This window comes from Mytilus trossulus, chromosome 1 (assembly GCF_036588685.1).
Source record: "Mytilus trossulus isolate FHL-02 chromosome 1, PNRI_Mtr1.1.1.hap1, whole genome shotgun sequence".
Lineage (NCBI taxonomy): Eukaryota > Metazoa > Mollusca > Bivalvia > Mytilida > Mytilidae > Mytilus > Mytilus trossulus.
In genome coordinates this window covers 13,144,389-13,165,683 of record NC_086373.1, presented here as the reverse complement: position 1 = coordinate 13,165,683, position 21,295 = coordinate 13,144,389, and the positions used below count along the sequence as shown (strand labels likewise).

Below are 21,295 nucleotides of genomic sequence, written 5' to 3'. Positions count from 1 at the left end.
AGAAGTAGTTAGCACTTTGCATTAGTTGTGTTATATATGATGTTATCCACTTAATACAAAATAGCCTTTGTGTACAAAAGCTTACTTAGTGCAGCTGTTAAATTACTTGGAGCATAATCCTTATTTCCTACGAAATACTGCAGAAATCATTTGACATCAAATCTTTTTCATCGGTTAAACTATTTCGATGAATGTACCGAGGCTAAAGCGAGCTTATATGTTCATTCTTTTGTAAAACATCATATCAATTAATAAAAGCGTAATGATAACCCGCTATCATAATAGGAAATTACTATACAAGAACACTCTTGTGTATCAGCGTTTTGAATCGAAAACAGGGTCTGCTTTGATGATCGTTTTCCAATTACAAGAGAAGCACTCAATATTAACCTTTAGGGTTACCCCCATGATGAAACTGATGAGTAAATTTCCATTTCTTTAATTGTTAATGCAAATAGAGAGATAAATGAGATATTGTCCCTTTTTACAAGTTTCCAATTTTCCTATATTGACTAAATATCTTTTAGTGACGTGTTACCATAAGTGCATTTAGCGCCAGTGTGACGGAACATAACTAAATGATTTGGACACTAATTTGTAAATTGATACATTAAAACGCACAGTGTTCCCGTACAAATTATATTAGATGCCAATTTTACGCACAATTTTACATGCAATCTTAGATAGTGTTGTTTGCACTAGTTCTTTACAGGGTTATTTTAATTCTGTCAAACACCTCTGAGAGATTGTTTCAAATGGATTCAGAAAACCAATAGACATAATATGTTCTGTCAAAATTAAACGTTCTTTAGAATTGTGTTCAATTTTTTGTTCATTTGTCTATTAACTTTTACAGTCCTACTTTTATAAAGGAATTTTTTTATCTTAATATGCCATGACTTTCTTTTCAAAAACGATGCATATTCATGACATCTTAACTTGATTCATAAAAAAAAATCGTTTTCACAGGTATGTCACTTAATGATCACCTGGCAACCTTATACTGCATTATTCAAATTTCACTATATGTCATGGATCTTGAAGCGTGCAAACTTTAAAATGTATTAACTTAAACAATAAAACAATACATCTAGAAATCCCGCAATGGTTTCATTCGACGCGCGTCTGACGCAAATTCAAAATTTCAATCCTTGTATCTATGATGAGTTTACAACAATTATTTACAACCATTGGGTCGATGCCACTGCTGGTGGAGATTTAATTCCCCGAGGATATCATTTGTCCAGTAGTCAGCACGTCTGTGTTGACTTGAGTTATCATTGATATGTTCATAATTATAAATTAACTGTTTACAAAACTTTGAATTTTTAGAAATAATACTAATGCTTTTTTACCTCAAAAATAGATTACCTAAGCTGTATTTGGCAAAACTTTTAGGAATTTTTTGTTCTCAATGCTCATCAACTTCATACTTTGTTTGGCTTTTTTACTTTTTTTTTTATTCGAGGTGTCACTGGTGATCTTCTGAAGACGAAACGCGCATCTGTCGTAAATATGGAATTGTAATCCTGGTATCTATGATGAGTTTATTTACAACCACTGGGACGATGCAACTGCTGGTGGAGTTTTAATTCCCCGACACTGCTGGTGGGGTTTTAATTCCCTGAGGGTATCAACAGCCTTATCGGCAGCACTTCTGTGTTGACTTGAGTTATAATTGATATATACATTATTATAAATTATCTGTTTCCAAAAACTGTGAAGTTTTGAAATAATACTAAGGCTTTTCTACCTCAGGAATAGATAATCGTAGCTGTATTTGATAAACTTTTATGATTTTTTTTTGTCATCAATGCTCTTCAACTTCGAACTTGTTTGGCTTTTTACTTTTTTTATTCGAGCGTCACTTGTGAGTCTTCTGTAGACAAAACATGATATTTATATAAAATTTAGATCCTGGTACCTATGATGAGTGTATTCATTGATTGTATTAGTAAATGCGTATCAATGTTGCAGGTGTTGCATGTCAAGCAGGAAAAAGAACAGTCTGCAATGGATTTCTTATTTCCAGTCTTCCTTCCTCCAAAGTCAACTCATACTGAGTCATATTTCGTGTTCTGCTCTGGATTTCTCATTACCAGTGCTCCATCTTCAATAGCTGGTCCAGTCATATATCGTGTTCTTCACTGGTTTTCTCTTTCACAGTGCTCCTTCCTCCAAATCAATTCAGACTGAGTCATCTCTCGTGTTCTGCCTTGGATTTCTCTTTACATGTGCTCCTTCTTTAATATCCGGTTCAGTCACCTCTCGTGTTCTGCTCTGGATTTCTCATTACCAGTGTTCTTTCTTAGATAGCCGGTTTAGTCGTCTCCCGTGTTTTGCTTTGAATATTTGGTCAGTAATGTTCCTTTCTCAATAGTCGTTTCAGTTGCCAATCGTATTTGTTCTGGATTTCTCATGGTCAGTTTCCCTTCCTCAAAAGTCATGCATCCCTTAATTCCTGCTCTAGATGTCTCAATACCAGTGCTTCTTCTTAACCAGTCGTTTCAGTCATCTTTAATCTCCTGTTCTGGATTTCTCATTTTCAGTGTTTCTTCCTAAATAGTCATGTATCTCTCATTTCCTGCTCTGGATTTCATATTTTAATGCTCCTTCCTCAATTGTTGTATTAGTCATTTCGCGTCCTGCACAGGATTTCTCATTACTAGTACTCCTTCCTCAACAGTCTTTTCAGTCATTCACCTCTGGTGTTCTACTCTGCATGTCTTATTATTAGTATTCCATCACCAATTGTCGTTTTATCAATCACTCAAGTCATGCCGCTCTGGGTCATTTGCAAACAAATTAACTATTTATTTAGAATAAAACATAATCATTAGATGCAGTACTAAGAGTGACAACTCTTTCCTTCATTTAACTTTTCATTGCTATTATTCTTCTTAGTGTATTCTATTACCTTGTTCGATTTATTTCTTTGAACAATTTAAAAGCTGCCATTTAATATCTCTTTCTTATAACTTGAAACAGCAGTCATGATGAGAATCTAAGAATTTTCAAATTATTTAGGCTTAAAAGGTATTCATGATCTGTAAAACATTGGTATATTCTTTTAACACATTGTTGGAACGGATCTTATAAATTTTTAATTTTTAAGGGGGTTGTCCAGAAGACAATTCGAAATATTAACAAATATGTGAGTATAAGGCATCATGATTGGTTAAAGAAAACGTTCTACATGTACATATATATTTATGATATAACCTTTCAAATAATAAAAATTACATATTCACCCAAGCGTCTTCCTCATAATAGCGAGGCACGCGGTTGTTCTGTCGATAATGTATCCGACATTTAGATAATAAATTTATTGAATTTCTACAAGGACAATGGTTTTTAAAAACCCAGAGAGGGTTACCGTTTTTCCAATATTAAATCAGAAACGTTTTGTAATAACAGTTGTGTACACCATTCTTTCCATTCAGCAACGTGTTTAAAGGGACGACATCAAAAGTTCAATGAAGGATAAAAAACTTAATTCACATAGTTTTATCACTGACCCCCACACCCCCCCTCTTAACTTAGTTTGGGAAAAATTGATTGACCAATAGGGATATATGTAAAAATCGATTTTTGATCAACAAAACTTGCAGCTATGTTGACCCCCCACCCCCAAACTATTTGATTTAAGTTTTTTTTTTATCCTACATCGATCTTTTGTTATCGTCCCTTATGGTATGACAAAATAAAACCAACAGGATTTTTTGACTAGCAGGACTAGTACAATAGTAGTTTCCTTTGAAATACCAGCTCTAGCTGTTCGTATATCACTATTGAATCAGTGTTGTCTTAAATTAAGCAGGATTTTTGTTTGACCTTGCACAATATATGTTTTTACTATGATAAATGAGAAGTTGTGGTATGACACTTATTTGTGTGCATGACACAAGTTTTGGGAATAATAATTAGGTGAATATGATCATAGCATTAAAGCTTGAGAAGCATAAACACATGTTTATGAAAACTGAAAAAGTTAAAATAAAAGTGAGCATGCTGCATGGTTCTCATACTTGAATTTCGTTTGTTTGTTCTTGTATTGTGTCGTAACACAACTGTTCAAGGTTAAGGCTTGAACATAATGGATTGTAAGTAAAATAGTCACTGGTTATTGGGAGGATTGGCGCCTACAAAAATTTTAACTATACGCCACATACTTTAGAAGCCTGTAGTTCAGTAGTTGTCGTTAATGCATGTCACTGTCTTTGTTTGTTTTTTTATATGAATCAGACAGGTAGTTTTCTCCTTTCAGACGTTTCTTATTTTTTTCATTAATATAGTCGACTATACGGTATAGGTTTTTCTCATTGTGGAAGTCTGCATAGCTGCCTATAAATGCTTACATCCATTTCATCCAATCTTTGATAAATAGTTGTCTCATTTGGCACTTATTTTTATATCAGATCAAAACCCGTATATATCCATTTTAAACTGAAAATATGAAAGGTGCAAAAAAAAATACCATTCAGAATTACTGGTTACAGAATGAATGGTGAATTGTGTATTCACAAGCAGGGTCATTATCGAAGTGGTAGTAATATAGATATAAGATACTAATAACAGAGTCAGTCAATGCAAATTACATAAAGGAGTAGGTCCGGTAAGAGCCCTTTTTGGCCCCAAAATATAGCAGTTTTACAAAATTCTGATAATGTAAACTTTTAGTTATTTATTGGATAGTAGAATGGTTCTGCTACATAAATATTGGCTGTTTTAGGCAATGCAATGCACATATATTGAGAACTAGCACCATTAAGTCATGCTAAATTACTGAAATCATCAAAATTCAAGCATTTTAGTTAAATTTTAGACGGTTTCCGTGTAAAACGAAAGTGGCCGCATTCGTGTTCATCCAAAATATTTAAATGGAAGTTGTATTTGATGATAATACATAACATATATAAAGATTGAGGATGAACACGGATGCGGCCACTTTCATTTTTGACAAAAACTATCTGAAAAGTGACATTTTTTCGCATATTTGGTAGGTTTTTCATATTTAAGCTTGAATCGGATCATTTTTTATGACTTAATGAGTTAAAATCTTTCACAAAAAATAATTGAATCAAATGAAATAGACACTTAAGTGTTTAAAAAGTGGTCAAAATCTTTCGTCAGATGAAACTGAAATTTGAGGCCAAAATCGGTCCTTACCGGACCTACTCCTTTATAGAACAATCTCTATTAGGGAAATCTTAAGCAAAGCAAATAAATTAAACATTTTAAAGTAACAGAACTAAAATTAAAGAACATCTTTTTTTAGATATAGCATTGTAGAGAGTTAGTATTCCAAAATGTTGATATTATTTGTTTATGCCTTTGGACATTGGATTCTTAGACCTAGTAAGAATGGTTAAAGAATGTTTGGGGAAGTTAACATAAGGCATCTGTAAACAAGATATGAATTACCAGGTATCCTACCTTCTGTAATTTAAAGCTTAATACAAAGAGCTAACCCCACTCATGGATAAGCATCCCAATCTATCATGATTCTAGGGCATTCCTGGCAGGTGATACAAATCTAATGTATTTCAATGTATATCTCAATTTAGTTATCTAACATGAAGATCAAAGAACATCATGACCTGGTCATAATTGTAAATTATCTGTTTACCAAACTTTGAATTTTCCAAACTTTTGGATTTTTTTACCCTATGTATAGATTACCAGAGCTGTATTTGGCAAAACCTTTTTAAAATTTTGGGTCCTTAATGCTATTCAACATATCTTATTTTGCATTTTTACCTATTTTGATTCTTGTGTCACTGATGAGTTTTGTAAGAATGGATAAACACGTGTCTGGTGTACAAAACTTTATGCCTGGTATCTATGATGAGTTTATTTGTTATAAAGACCAAAGGGAGACAACCAAATCAATAAAAAGTAAAATCACAAAAGTACTGAACTTCAAGGAAAAATCAAAAAGGAAAGTCCCTAATCTAATGCCAAAATCAAAAGCTCAAACACATCAAAGAATTGATAACAACTGTCATTCTAATAATTCCTCCTCTTGGGTAAGGGATATAAGTGTGTTACAGTAAGTAGAATATTACCAGATATATTTGGTAATAATGAAGAATCAGATAATTATTAATTCATACACTCTGTGTTGAAGACCTATAATGTTTTTTCTTTTCCAAAATGTACTTGGATGGAGAGTTCTCTCTTGGCAATTATACCATATCTTCTTATATCTATTTTAGCCAGAAAAAAAATCCAAGTCACTATGTAGCACAATTGCATTGACATCTTCCATATTTCAAAGGCTAAAGATAAATGTTATTTCTATTGATAGTAAAATATTTTTATTTCATTGACAAGATAGTGATTACAAAAAAGAAGTCATGAAATACACTAATCATGACAAAGAAGTCATGAAATACACTAATCATGACACAGAAGTCATGAAGTACACTAATCATGACACAGAAGTCATGAAGTACACTAATCATGACAAAGAAGTCATGAAATACACTAATCATGACACAAAAGTTAGGCAATAATCAAACTCAAAAGACATTGCTCACACAAAGATATTAAAAGATTCGCATTTATTTCTGACTACAATTTATAATTAACTTTTTTAATTTTTAAAACAAAAAAAGAAGGAAAATGTAATATAATGATTATTCTACACATAGATAAAAATTCTGTACAATGATCTTGAATTTATACATAATGATGATGTGTATCCATTGTATGAAAGGAATGTGATTTTATCTAAGATATGACCGATGAACAAATGATATTTTTGCTGCGTAGACATAAATTCGGATCAGGAAAGGTGTTCAACATTGCGATGTACTCAACATTACATGAGATACATTGTAAACTGGTTTAATTTACTGGTACTTTCATATATAATGAATCCAAGCTCCCATATACTATTCAATAAAATAATAAAGTAAATAAGTTTGGAAAGCATCCCTGAAATCATACAATATCAATCCTTTAAATAATTAATATAAATGTAGAATTGTACTAAACAATATAAGATATGTTTAATCGGACATATAAATAAGTACTTTAGAACTTCAATTTCTTGAACACCGGAAGTATCTTCATAAATTTTTCTTTGTAATGTTTGTTCATCTTGAAATGGTTCATTTGTATAGGATTTGAAATTACTGGAACTTAAAAATATAGTCTTATATTTCATGGTGCTCTATACACACAAAGTTGAACTGTAAAATATTCCTATATAGTATGGTGCTCTTTCTCAACTTCTTTTTAGAACTTGCTCACAAATTCTTTGTGAAGAAAAGTATAATAATTCTTCTTTTTGATATTTATATTCTTGTTTGAATTTACACAGCATATATTAGATGTGTATATTTTGCAAATGATATCTCCTGTCTTTAAATTCTTATTGGATTAATCCTTTTTTAAGAAATACTGGTAGTTTAACACAAACAAAACAAAAACTTTAACATTGATATAAGTATCTCAGAATATGGCACTGTGATCAACACTATTATACAATTATACCATATTGTCTGAAAAAAGTGAAATAAAAATCTTACTGGAACCTTTATAAAATCTTCAAATGAGTACCCTTACATTAAAGATCATGAGAAAATAACCAGTCCTTCATTTATTAACTGCTAAAATGAAATAATGATGGTATACAAAAAGATGGGGATTTTTTTAAGTCTTTTTGCTAGACTTTCCTCTATGTTCTCCTGAAGTAAGAATGTTTTTATGTCTGGTAAAATTTCTTATCACCCTTCTGTAACTAATTCAAAGTAAAATTTAGAAAAGATATCTAATTCCTTCACAATCTGAGTTCAGATGATGAAACTTGGTAACCAATAGTGGTATGATTCATATTTCTATTTTCAGTGAATTAGTAGGTCCCATTATGTCCAAAAATGTACCTTCTTTTATTCAAATAGTTCCATATGACAGGGGGGCAAATTTTGACCACCATGAGGGTCTTGCAAGTCGGAATAGTCCCCTTAAGCTGCCTTTGGAAATTCTTTTAAAATGCAGTTTTTAACAAAAGCTATTTCTATGTCCAGTATTGTTGCTGGTTGACAAAAATCTTACCAGTAATTAATGATATAAAACCTTAAGTATCAACAAATTAAATAATAATAAATCTAAAATATATGTAACAATGGAAAATACAACAAATAAAATATAAACACTAACTTAATGTTCACAACTTTACTACACTAATCACAGAGCTCTTAATAAAATATGAAGATATTCAATCTTTAGAATAATACATGTATTGTCCAATAAATTTAAACATTTTTTTACTGGCATTTAAATCAATATTTAGTCCATATATTTGTAATATCCAACTGGCAAGTAAAAGAGGTAACAAACTGTATCACAGAAAAAAACAAAACAAAATCAATTAAACTAACGAAGACCAAGAGTTTCATTTTCTTTTCTTTTACACATATATATATAAATCTTTAAACGTTTTTTTTTTGGTAAGGAAAAAACAACTTATTCTTTCAAAAAAACAACTTATTTTTTTAGGGGGACGGGAACATGTGTTACTGATATGAACTATTTTTTCACATATTCAAAACATACTACATGCGCAATAGGAGTTATCTAAACAGTTTGTTGAACATTTGTAAATGAAATAAGATTTATATTTACATCATGAAAAATGTAATAATTGACTAGCATTAAAACAGAATTATGAAAAACAATAAATGCAGTTTGGATGTATGTTTGGTCTAATGACCAGTCCATTATGTGAACTCTGGACACATAAACAAATATTCTTATATCTGATGTAACCTAGTTCTATTATACAATACAATTCGACATAATTTTTTTTATCAATCTTGGATAATTTATGGATGAGATTGTCATTTATGTCTTGATTTCAGTTGATAGTTTAATTAAATATATAAATACTCTTGTATCTGTACAACAAATTCAAAAGTGAATAATAAAATTACAATCAGCATACCTTCAATTTTATATATCCTCTTATAACAGAAGTTAAAATAAAACTATTTTGAATAGATACCTTAGAAAAGTTTCTTTAAGAGTTTTCTCTAATCTAGAAAAATGAAATAACAAGTTAAAACAATATGAGAGAAAAAACTAAAAAATCCACATAACTGACTGTATTGTTTAATACTAATGAAATACCATTTCTAATTCTATAAAACAAAATTTTCAGGTGATTTAAAATATGCAACTAAGCCAAATATGCTACAGACTACTCCTCTACTAGTTAGTAAATATTAGTATTTCACAATGCAATCAATTCTACAGTTCTAATGAAAATAATGCTGTAAGTAAATATTTACAAAAAAGAAAAATGATCTTAACATAATAACAAAGAATTAATGTGGATTTATTTATTTCAAGGGTACCAATTTAGAGTATAAAAGAAGATGTGGGTTTTAGTGGATTTTTATTTTTATTTTTGTGGATTTAAATAAGTTGGCACTTTCATGATTTTTTTTATACAGTTTCAATAAAGTCTGCAAACAAGCCTATTGAAAATTTGTTGCAGGTTGAAGTTTCTTATTCAAATATACCAACAGAAATTGGTACCCCATAAATAATATTGAATCCACAGTAATCAAAACTATGTGAATATCAACAAAAAAAAAGCAATGATTTTTTTATTTTTCAATAATACACATACACCACAATGACTGATTTCAAAGCATATTTGAACAAGGAACCAGCTTCATGTTTTATTTCTTGGTGACCAGATTTTGATTCTTCATGAAAGGTGGGTCATTCTATTCTGATAGTTGATGTTAAAATTCAAACAAAATGATTGTAAAGTGTATTTAAAATACAGAAATGTGTTAACTTTGCTGTTAAATGATTAAATGGATACTTTTTCATGAAATGTTTTGAGATCTACTTTTCAACTTTTATAATTTGTACAAACCAGTACAAATAAAGATAATGTGTAGCAAGTATGTCTTTCCTACATCTTAATATTGCATCAATTGATTCAAAAACTATTTACTCTGGTAAATTTGTAATATCTGTGAGCCACAGATTTTTTTTAATTTCTTCATAATTGTAACGGGCATACAATCAATCTTTGAATATATGTATTTTAACCATATATTATGTAAGTGACTAACATGTGAACCATACGTGATCCACATATGTCAACTGAATATATGAACACACATGCAAAGGTAACATATGGAACACATATGTCACAAAAATAACATATGCATGGCATATATATTTATACTATTGAGAAGTGCACATAATTTTCATAAATTGATAGCATCCCCTGGACATTAAACTAGGAAACAATTTCTCTGTAATGGTACCACTGTGAATAAACTATTCATTTCTTGGACAGAAAGCTAGTTTTCCCTTCAGTTGTAGACACTGTAGCTTATTCATAAATGTTGTCCTTTAATGTAATCATGTGAATTATTTTCTATTTTTAGTAATGTTTACATTGAAATTAAATGTCAATCATTAATACCATATATGGTCATACAAAGTGTACTTCATTTTTCTCTGTAACTTTTTTCCTTTTTTACAGTAAAACTAAAAAAAAAGTTTGTACAGCATTTCTTCTACACTGTAGCCAAAGTAAGACATATATTATTAAAAAAAATCTCCAAAGCGTACATTGTTTAAACCTCTGGAATGAAATGGCAGCATTTGGTTTATACAACAAAAGCATGTTATACACAACAATAATATGTCATATGTACGTGTTGTGCAAATAAGAACTACATATAGTTAACATATGTAATCAATGTCTGTGATGGCTTCACAAGTCAATTAAAAACAATTTTTGATCAAGTATTTGGAAACAATAATATATATATATACTTTGGAATGTTTTGTGTCCTAGTTTACTCCACCACATTAAATATCTTCCTGATTAAACTACTTCTGTTTTAAGCACATCACAACCAATAACAAAAAGCCTTTGTACAAAGCACTAAAGCAACAAATGGCTACAAAATGACTGTCCTGGTGCCAGATCTTCTTCACTTGTCACAGTCGCATAAGTACTATTCAAATCAACTTGAATAATGTTAAATTATTCATACTGTTTGTGAAAAGAATAGTTGGTCTATCTAACTCTGGTTTATTACTATTATGTTCTACCTTCTGTTGTTGTACATGTATTTGCATATGTAGTATGCTGCGTTTAAATGCTTAGCATTAATAATGTTCTTATTGAAGTTTTTTATATATTTCTTTTACTTTTCACATCACTACACATTTTTTTCTGCCATATTTATCCAATTCCAAAATAATAAATCCACATGTGATATTAATCCAATGGCAAATATTTAATCCACTTGAATCCACTTTTTAATTTTTTATATGCATCATTTAATTAAATGCAAGCAAAATTTTCAGTCACAGAAGAAATCCATGAAATCATCAGAGTGTCCATTTGATGGTTAAAGCTTGCTTTTGAAAACTGTTATTGATGGCAGTGTTTATGAGTGGACGGGTTTCAAAACTAAGTGGATTATTAAAAGATCTCTTCGTCACCTTCACCTTCAGCCTTTTTAACTTTACAACACATACAAAATGTAATTATAACTCCAACAATCTGGAAAATAAAAACAAAATTTATCATTTCAATTACTCATTTGTTCTATTATACCAATTTTAATCACTATTCTATCTTGTCCTTTTGTTGTTTGAGAACCAAACTTTTGGCTGATAAATGATAACACTTCTATGTAAATATTTATATTTCATGATAAAGTTGATATTTATTTTTGAGTTATCTCCCATTGACTTATAGCTAACACTGACCACATACTTCATTAAAATTGTCTCCCCTTTGACCATGAATGTAATTTTTGATACTTATAGAGAAACATACATAAAAATACTCACCAAAAATAATGGAACAGCTAAAGCAACTGCTCCAAGAATTAAAGAATGTTGCTGTATATGGAGAAGAACTTTATCATAACATCCCTGAAATAAAACAAGTACATTTAATTTTTGAAATATATCTTATAAAATCCAGATACATTTAGTTTTAGAACAGTGTAATACAAGATAAACTGGGTTTACTGACATAATTCAATCCACTTAATTATTAACTACCGCTAACTTACAAATCATAACATTAACCTGAAAGGTTTACAGTTTAAATGATAAAAAAAAGGTCAGAAATTGGGACGCATATTTTTTTAGTTGTTGAAATTGAAAGTTTGCATATGAAAGCATCAATAGTTATTTTTCATTCTATAAATGTATATCTGTATTGAAAATTTGAATGTGTTTGCTTTCTGAGGGAATTATGAAGAAAATATTTGATCATAAAACAAGTGAATAATGAATCATGGTTGAATTCCAGATTGATTTTAAAATAATAAATGACTATCAATTATTTGTTTGAAAAGACTGGTCATTCACAGTTGTCTCTTGCTAACCTATATTTACTTGTGAACTAGAAATGAGAATTTAATCCTTGAAATACGATAAAATATCTATTTGTTTGTAATTCCACACACATAAATGGAAACAAGTGGCTTACTGCGGTGTACAATTTCTGTTATTTTGAATTTTTTGAATTAACAATATATTTGTACTCCTTTTTTCAGAGCAATATATGGTTAGTTCCAATTACTCTAACTAATTTGGTAGCTCGTACTTTATAAACAGGAAAATTAAAGCATTTGGTATTTTAAATATAAAAAAGAAGATGTGGTATGATTGCCAAATAGACAACTCTTCTCATGAAACCAAATGACACAGAAATTATCAACTATAGGTTACTGTATGGATTTCAAGGCTTCAACAATGAGCAAAGCCCATACCACATAGTTCTATTAACTGTATGTTTTGATAGTAACTTACATCTGTATACAAATGTGGGTTTACAGGGTGTCCTGGTTCATGAGGCATAGATGGAGGACCCATAAACTTTTTGCCCTGACACATTTCTAAATCAGCATTGGGTGTACAACAGCTCTCTGGTACAAATGGAACCTCTGAAAAGAAAATCATGAAATATAGAGATACAAAATTTAAACAAAAGGCTATATGTGGGAAATACCTTTGACATAATAGCACAACACTACAGTTTAAAATATTCTAAGGTTGTCTTCTACTGAATATAGTCTAACCCTTATTGTGTACTAGTAACTAAATTTAGGTATTTCTAATGCAATACCTTGTTTTTGAATATCCAAAGAGGAAAACTTTCATGCAGGAAACATTTAAATTGAATTTAAATCATACTCAAAATAGTTTCGACTATATTTGAATGATATCTAAGAAAATGGTGTTTTTAAAGAAATGATTTATATCTTTTTCAGATTTCAAATGGATTATTTATTATGGAGTTTAAGATTTCATATTTGTGAATTTCAATGGGATGTAGTTAACAGAGAATGTGTTTTTTCAATGTGTTACATAAACAATGTGGATTAAGTTTTTCAACGTAGAAGACAGGAAGAAATGAGCACAAATATCATGATTTTAAGAAGGTAAGAACAATTACAAGTTATAAATAGTTCACATTTAATTCAAAGAGGAAAATATTAATGAAGACCATTATTTCATAGATACCAAAATTCTTCGGTTCATATGCCAATTGTGCCCTTTTCCCCATTGTGACATTTTAATTGAGAGTGGATTTCCATAGATTGGGGGAGACCCTTTCACTTTCACCCCACCCAGACTTTCTCTGTTTGGAGTTTATGAAATTCCCTCATATATTTCCTAATAGATTAAAGGAGATTTGAACTTCAGTAAAGAACTACATCCCTTGAAAATCTGATAAAGACTTTAACTTGTGCCTATATTTTAATGATTTAATACCAATATACAAACTAAAAAATAATTTATACATGTATGTGTAAACACTTACGCTCAGTTCTACTTCTGTACCAATGACTTCCATCTCTATAAATTTCCCAGGAATGTTTTGAGTGCGAAATATTTCCTGTAACTCCACAACATCCAAGCTGCAAATTGAAATTTAAGGTAGAGTAAAATTGCAGGGCAAGTAAATTAAATATGGATGTAAATTTCTATAAAAGGTAAAGTTACATTACTGGACAGTGTTATCAAATCTTGAGGAAAATATCAATGAAAGGTAAAGTAACTTTGTAATGCAGGTAGATCAAATCAAAATGGATATATGTTTTATTTAGATTTGGAACTTTGCACATGAAAATAAATGTTGCTCTGTATATCGAATAATGACTAAAACCTTTAAATTGAAAAATCCTTATGATCAGGTTCTTTATAAAAGACATACAAAGAAAAACAACGGTCCTCTCGTTAACTGGGATAGTTTGATTTTTTCTATTAATCAAATTGGGCTAGTTGTCGAGCCTTCGACTGTTGTCGAAAAAGCGAGACTAAGCGATCCTACATTCTGTTGTCGTCGGTGTCGTCGTCGGCGGCGTCCACAAATATTCACTCTGTGGTTAAAGTTTTTGAAATTTTAATAACTTTCTTAAACTATACTGGATTACTTCCAAACGTGGACAGAAGCTTGTTTATGATCATAAGATAGTATCCAGAAGTAAATTTGGTAAAAATAAAAATTCTATTTTTTCCATATTTTACTTATAAATGGACTTAGTTTTTATGGTGGAAACATTAAATTCACTCTGTGGGTAAAGTTTTTAAAATTTTAATAACTTTCTTAAACTATCCTGGGTTTGTACCAAACATGGACAGAAGCTTGTTTATGATCTAAAGATAATATACAGAAGTAAATTTTGTAAAAAAATAAATCTGTTTCTTCCATATTTTACTTTTAAATGGACTTAAATTTTCTGCCAGGAAACAACACATTTGCTCTGTGGTTAAATTTTTAAAAAATTTAATAACTTTCTTATACTCCTTTTACTTTGTACCAAACTTAGACAGAAGCTTATTTATGATCAAAAGCTAGAATTTAGAAAGAAATTTTGTTAATATTTTGTACCTGTGTATCTGTATTTTACTTATAAATGGACTTAGTTTTTCTTCCAGTTAACATAGCATACAGTCTGCAGTTAAAGTTTTTAAACATTTATTAGATTCATAAACTATCCTGGATTTTTACCAAACTTGGACAGAACTTCAGAAGCTTCTTACAATCAAAAGATAGTATCAAAAGGAACATTTTTTATTGATTTTTTTCCTCATTTTTGTTGAGCCTGTGATTTTCAGCAAAAGTAGGCGAGACACTGGGTTCCGCGGAACCCTTACAAATTTTTTTTTTCAGCTTTTGTACTTGAAATTTTTCATCTATCTTGTATTATTATTAAGGTCAAAACTAGAGATAAGGAAGGACACATTATATTCAGTTCAAATTTTTCATGGTTTTTTTTCTTAGATTAGATTCAATTCAATCTATTTTTGTTTGCAGTTTTAAAGTAGATTTGAGTTTATCCATTAGGTTTTCTTTAAGAGAAGAAAACAGACAGATTTAGATGTGAAATTGTTGCATTTAATTCATAACATAAACATAAGACTGGAAGGAAGTGTTTGAACAAGTTGTGAAGCTTTCATCAAACATAAATAATCTATAAAGAACCTAGTTGATTAATCACATTTGACTTTCTTGATTTGCGTCTGAAATTTTTAAACTATTCTTTAACAAAACACATGGATGTTTCCTATTAATTAACTGCTAAAGCAATAACTTATTCCAATAAGAAAACCTGATATATATGTGAAGGACAAATCACTTTGTTGTTAATGGAAAATTTAGCCATTATTTACGGGAGTTATGAAATCAATAAGTTTATATATGGGTATTTATAATTGATATCTGATTAATAACCTCGTATGATGTCATTCACATAAGTTACAATGAATCACTCATTAGAGGATTCAGAATAAATACGTAATGCACTACAAAATCATTCAGTATGGTTAGGGTCATTGTATTTCTAATGAGATTTAAATCAAAGCATAGACAAAGAAAAACATTCTGATTTTTAAATTGTGACAAAATTGAATAAAAAAAAATATATAGTGCATCTTCTTATTTTATATGGTGTTCGAGAATTATCTAAAAAAAAAATGTTACAAAATGAATTTTGTGTGGTAACATTTTGAGGAGTAAAAAGAGGATGTAATAGATTTTGTTTGTAAAATTAAACTTTTAAATTGTTATTAATACCTTCCTCTGCATGGAATCCCATGCGTCAGTTATCAGCCTGTTTGTAGAGTTAGATCTTACATCATTACCGTATTGTTGTTGGATTGATTTAATCATTTTTGTTGACATATCAGCTCTTAACTGAAAATATAACATGGCAAATATTTAGTTTTGCTTATAGCAACATCAATGGGAAACCCACACCAAGTTCATCTGTAAACTACAGAAAAAACTTGTTTAAATATAAAAAGGACTAAAATGCAAACACAACTCTATCCACCAAGTGTTATATTAAAAATTATAACCTTTTCAATTTCCAAATGACAATACATATCTGTCCTTATATATCTATTTCTGATTTGTTTATTTTTTTTGGTTGTACCCTTTTTGACATCTCCTCATATTATATTATTCTTATTATACATATTTCAAACATTATATCAAACTGTTCATAGTTGCAAAAGCATTTATAGTTCATTAGGCAGAACTTATATATATCATTAACAAGATTAACTTGGTTATAAACAAAACGATCGATCGTTGATAGGTTATTTGTTTACAGTATCAGGAACTCAAAATAATATATTATAGTCTTTAAATAAGAAATATCTTAGAATCAAGACATATGTTACAATTTCTGTACAAAACATCTGTATTTCTGGCTGTTTTAAATAAAGATACTTGAATCAAGATTAACCAGGGATATCATTAGAGATCAGATTTAATATACATTTGTAATAATAAACAGTTTAGAACTTTTAACCCATATTCATTAATCATTGTCCTGTATATTACTTTGCTTATATGCAAATTAGCACAGAAAGATTACCAACATGAACATTTACTGAGAGCCCTATTTTCTAAATTCCATTAGTTTAGTTTCAATTTTTTTTCAATAAAACTTGTTTCCATTAATATATTAACTGTCTCATTGATTTTTTTATAGTTTAATGGGGGTTTACAACTTTAGATCTATATTGATTTCAACATAATTAGGCACTTCCACAAATAAAATGTTTAACATACTTTACTTTTCATCATTAAAAATTAATTTTTCATCCGGTTTTTGTTAGTAAAAGATACTCTCTTCATTATAACAGAGAATGTATACTATAATTCAATGTTACAGTTAATTACATCAGATATACATATAATCTAGTCAGTCAAGTTTCATCTGAACATTCATTATATACCATAATACAATTACTGCTCACATGGTAACTTTCTACTTATTAAAGATTACATAGTATATTTATGTGATATTATGTAAGAGAGTATAATGTATTTGTGTTGTTTCTTTGTCATCTTTTATTGGTATTCAGGAGGTTATATGACCTCCATGGTATTCCTGAGTTGATTCAGTCTTTTGTTCTTTGTAGTTTTTATAAGTCTTGTCATGATCTTTAGTGTTTGGTAGTTTTCTGTTCACTAAGTCTTTCCTTTGTTGTAGTTCTTGTAAGTCTTGTAATGATCTTAGTGGTTGGTAACTTGGTACTTTACTTTTTAATCTAATATAGCTTATGACAATTTCGTCCAATTCATGGCAGCAATTGATATTATCATCATAATTATAGTTAATATTCATGGTTCCAGCATTGTAAAAGCATACAATACATTAAAGCACTTGATTTTAGAGTTATTCTATATTTGAGATTTAACATTTTGGTAATCCAAAAATAAATTGAGTTTTGTTTTAGTCTTGTTCACATCTCGAGGTTCACATGGACATTTCTTTATTTCTTTTTGTTCGTTTTAAGTTTTTTTTATGATTTCACATGCAGGATCAATAACTTCCATCTGACATTACAGATGTCAATATGATCTATTTATAGAACGTCATCTTAAGTCCTTACTGATGATGTCATGTTTTAGTACTTATTGATAAATCATTAATCAGAAATAACTTGAACAGTACACATAATTAAAGCCTTTTTTCTTTGCATCATTGATTTTTGCAATCATTATGTTTTATTTATACACTATCAATATTTGAAAGGTGGACTTGTGTATTTAAGGTTTTTAATTGATCTACAGTAAAAGCAATTTTATTCTTGGTTGCAAGTTTCTATTACTTGAGGAAAGAAGCTTAAAATTTCTGGGCCTCTTTTCACAAGAAATCTTTTGACAATAATTGATGGAAGTTACACTGAAATGTTCATCATGAACAACTATTTTTTGTCAAGGTATTATTTCATGTTTACAATTAACCAACCTTGAAATCGAAGAATAATAGTTTGACAGCATCAATTTGTCATTGTACATTTTAATATAATCCATCTCTCATACTTACTGTTGCTTTAAATGTAAATGCAAGGACTCCACCAACACAAAGAGCACACAAAACTAATAGTAAAACCACTCCATACTGTAAATACAAAAATACAGAACAATCAGTAAATATCAATACAAATTTTCTAAACACAAAATACTAATTTCCTGTCAATAATCTAAAGATTTATGTTAAAATATAATTAAGTTAATAGAAATGTTTATTTTTATGAGGCAAAAAAACCCAACATAAATATGAAGAATGAAGAAATAAATATACATTTCAATCAGTCAAACATATACAGGAATATTCTTAATTGACAATTTGTCTTAAATCTATTAAAAGTTTCTGCATAGATAAAGATTAGAGCAAATCCATAAACATTTAAAACCTAAGGTGGGATTGATGTCAGTACTGGATTAAAAGACCAGTTTCATACATATTTGCACTATAGAAAAGGAAGGGTGAACAGTTCACTACTTGATACCCAAATGTCTGTTTAATAACTTGTGTTGTTGGGTTGCTGTATCATTGACATTTGAAACAAATTTTCTAAAAATTATGTATGGAACACACTTAGTTACTAAAAGAACAAGAGGTTTTAACAGCACACAATTGTAGTTAAATAGCAGTTCAGATAAGATTCTAGATTGTTTTGCTTTAGAGTTGTACCATATGAATTTTCTTTATCCAATAAATTTGGTGCATACACACCTATGAAATTTATCTGTATTGAGTTCATATTTGAAGTGATTATTGTTGACTAATAAAATAACATTGACAGATAGTACTAAGGTCTAATATGGACACAGAAAGAGACACAGATCTCGGGACACAGATATGCTTGTTATTTAAATCTGTAAAAATGAAGTTATTTGATGCATTGGTAAATAATAAAAAAAAGAAATTTAAAGGGAGTTAGAGGGACCTTTTATTTTTTCTGACTTTTTCAGGCAAGCTTAGCATTATATGAAATTGCAGTGTCTAAGTTAATAATTTGCTTAATCTTGTCTTTTTAGGACTATTATCTTCTCAGACTTTTTCCATTCAATACTTATATAAAGCCTTGTCAGTCAACCTTCTCTAAATTTCCTAGCACCCCTTCATTAAGATGTTCCAATATAGAATTATGTGGTAAGATTATGTGGTAGAGCAGAATTTATTTATTAATTGATGGCTTGTTGCTGGCTAAATGTCCAGTGTAGTAAGATTGAATAACAGGGACTGCAGTTACTAGTAGGTGTATTTGAAATTGATTATGTAATAGACATTTTAGAATGAATCTTGCTTAAATCTTTTATTGTGGAGAATTTTATTTTATTTTCCTTCTTGCATGAAAACAGGCTGATGATGTTCTTGAATCAACTTGTTAACTGTGTTGTTATCCCTAAGGTATATGTGTTTTTTTTATAATCAGACCACAGTTATATTGAACATAATAAATGCCAGGCTATTCAGTACAAATGGACATTTATCATCTTAGAAAACCTATTACATTTGTATATCATTTCAATTTTCCCTGAAGATTGTTTTTTTCCCATATAGCTTTTATGTTTTATTACATAGGCAATGATTGTTCAAATATTGTTTGTACATATTTATGTCTATTTATAAAAGGAGTGTTTTCCTGATTTATAACATCTTTACATGAAGGAATTGGAATCAGAATGTCTGCCATGTATGGACAAGATATTATATTTATGTCAGGTTCATAATATTATTATAGTTTATAACATATAAGCATGAAGGATTTGGAATGAAAATGTTTGCCAAGTATGGTATTGTCCAAGCTTTAAATTTATGTCAGGTTTGCAATATTATAATATTGCAAACCTGACATAAATTTAAAGCTTGGTCAATACCAAGTGAATAACATGCATGAAGGAATTGAATTGAAAATGTTTGTAGAACATCCATTATCTGATATTTATGTCAGGTTCACAATAAAATAAGAGGTTTATAAAATGTAAGCATGAAGGATTTAGAAACAAAATGTCTGCAGTACAGCCATATGTAAGCATGAAGGATTTAGAAACAAAATGTCTGCAGTACAGCCATATGTAAGCATGAAGGATTTGGAAACAAAATGTCTGCAGCATAGCCATGATATCATGTTAATGTCAGGCTCTCCATATTATAGAATGAATCTCATGTGTACATGTTCTCTTGATTAGATTAAAAACAAAGTTGACAATCGATAAATCCTCAGCTTTAATGCTCTCAACCCTGTATTGATATTTCTACACTGATTTGGTTGTTGATGCCTCATTTAAAAACAACATTATAGAAAATCTTATTGGGTGAATAGGAGAATTAATGATTTTTTTATGTACAAAAATAGTAAAATATTTGAAATCATTAGATGTTTCATTTATTATGAGCATTAATTATTAAAATGATCAATCAGTCTGGATGTTATACCTGATAATTTGCGACTATGCCTTCTTTTAATTGGGTATAAAATGGTTTTCAGAAATTACTATAATAAAAACGAATGTGTGATTCATAACAACATAATAAACAGCTGTGCAAGAAGTGTATGATATGCTTGTCTCCAGCAATCTTATAAAAAATGGTGTAATATGAAACATAAAATGAAAAAAAAAAAGAAGAAGTTAACAGTATGGTACAGCAAAACTGTTCACAGATGTAGTAAATTTTTCCTTATACGACTTCAAGGGAAAATAACATTCTATATTAAGATTTCAGATAATCTATAAACAGAGGGTGCTAACATATAGTACCTGTCATTCAATGTAGTTTATCTTTTTGATGTATTGAACTAAATACATCATAAAATAAAAAAAAGTAATTTATTAAACCAAATGTACATTTAAATAAAAAATATGTTGAATTAAGTTTTTAAAAAAGTAACAACTCTCCCATACTGCAAAGTCCTGTCTTACTGACAAATCACTAGCAGTCCACACTTTTATAATTGCTTTGCTTACTGGGTC

The 21,295-nt window shown here is 29.5% G+C and overlaps 2 protein-coding genes across 5 annotated transcripts in view; one reads left to right on the top strand and one right to left on the bottom strand.

Moving 5' to 3' along the window:
- The window catches only part of LOC134715605 (VWFA and cache domain-containing protein 1-like), a 157,500-nt gene extending 136,481 nt beyond the window's left edge, over positions 1-21,019 (top strand). Inside the window, exon 30 of the mRNA XM_063577896.1 lies at positions 21,009-21,019. The gene's annotated coding sequence lies outside the window, so the exon portion shown is untranslated. The remainder of the gene's footprint in view (positions 1-21,008) is intronic.
- Positions 6,550-21,295, bottom strand: part of LOC134715610 (tetraspanin-18B-like) — a 47,445-nt gene continuing 32,699 nt past the window's right edge. For all 4 annotated transcript variants that reach the window (XM_063577922.1, XM_063577905.1, XM_063577914.1 and 1 more), the window contains 6 exons: positions 18,360-18,434; positions 16,091-16,210; positions 13,835-13,931; positions 12,820-12,953; positions 11,848-11,931; positions 6,550-11,554 (listed from right to left, as the gene is read on the bottom strand). In XM_063577922.1, the coding sequence (XP_063433992.1) occupies positions 11,474-11,554; positions 11,848-11,931; positions 12,820-12,953; positions 13,835-13,931; positions 16,091-16,210; positions 18,360-18,434 (591 nt within the window). In that variant the 3' untranslated portion in view covers positions 6,550-11,473. The remainder of the gene's footprint in view (positions 11,555-11,847; positions 11,932-12,819; positions 12,954-13,834; positions 13,932-16,090; positions 16,211-18,359; positions 18,435-21,295) is intronic.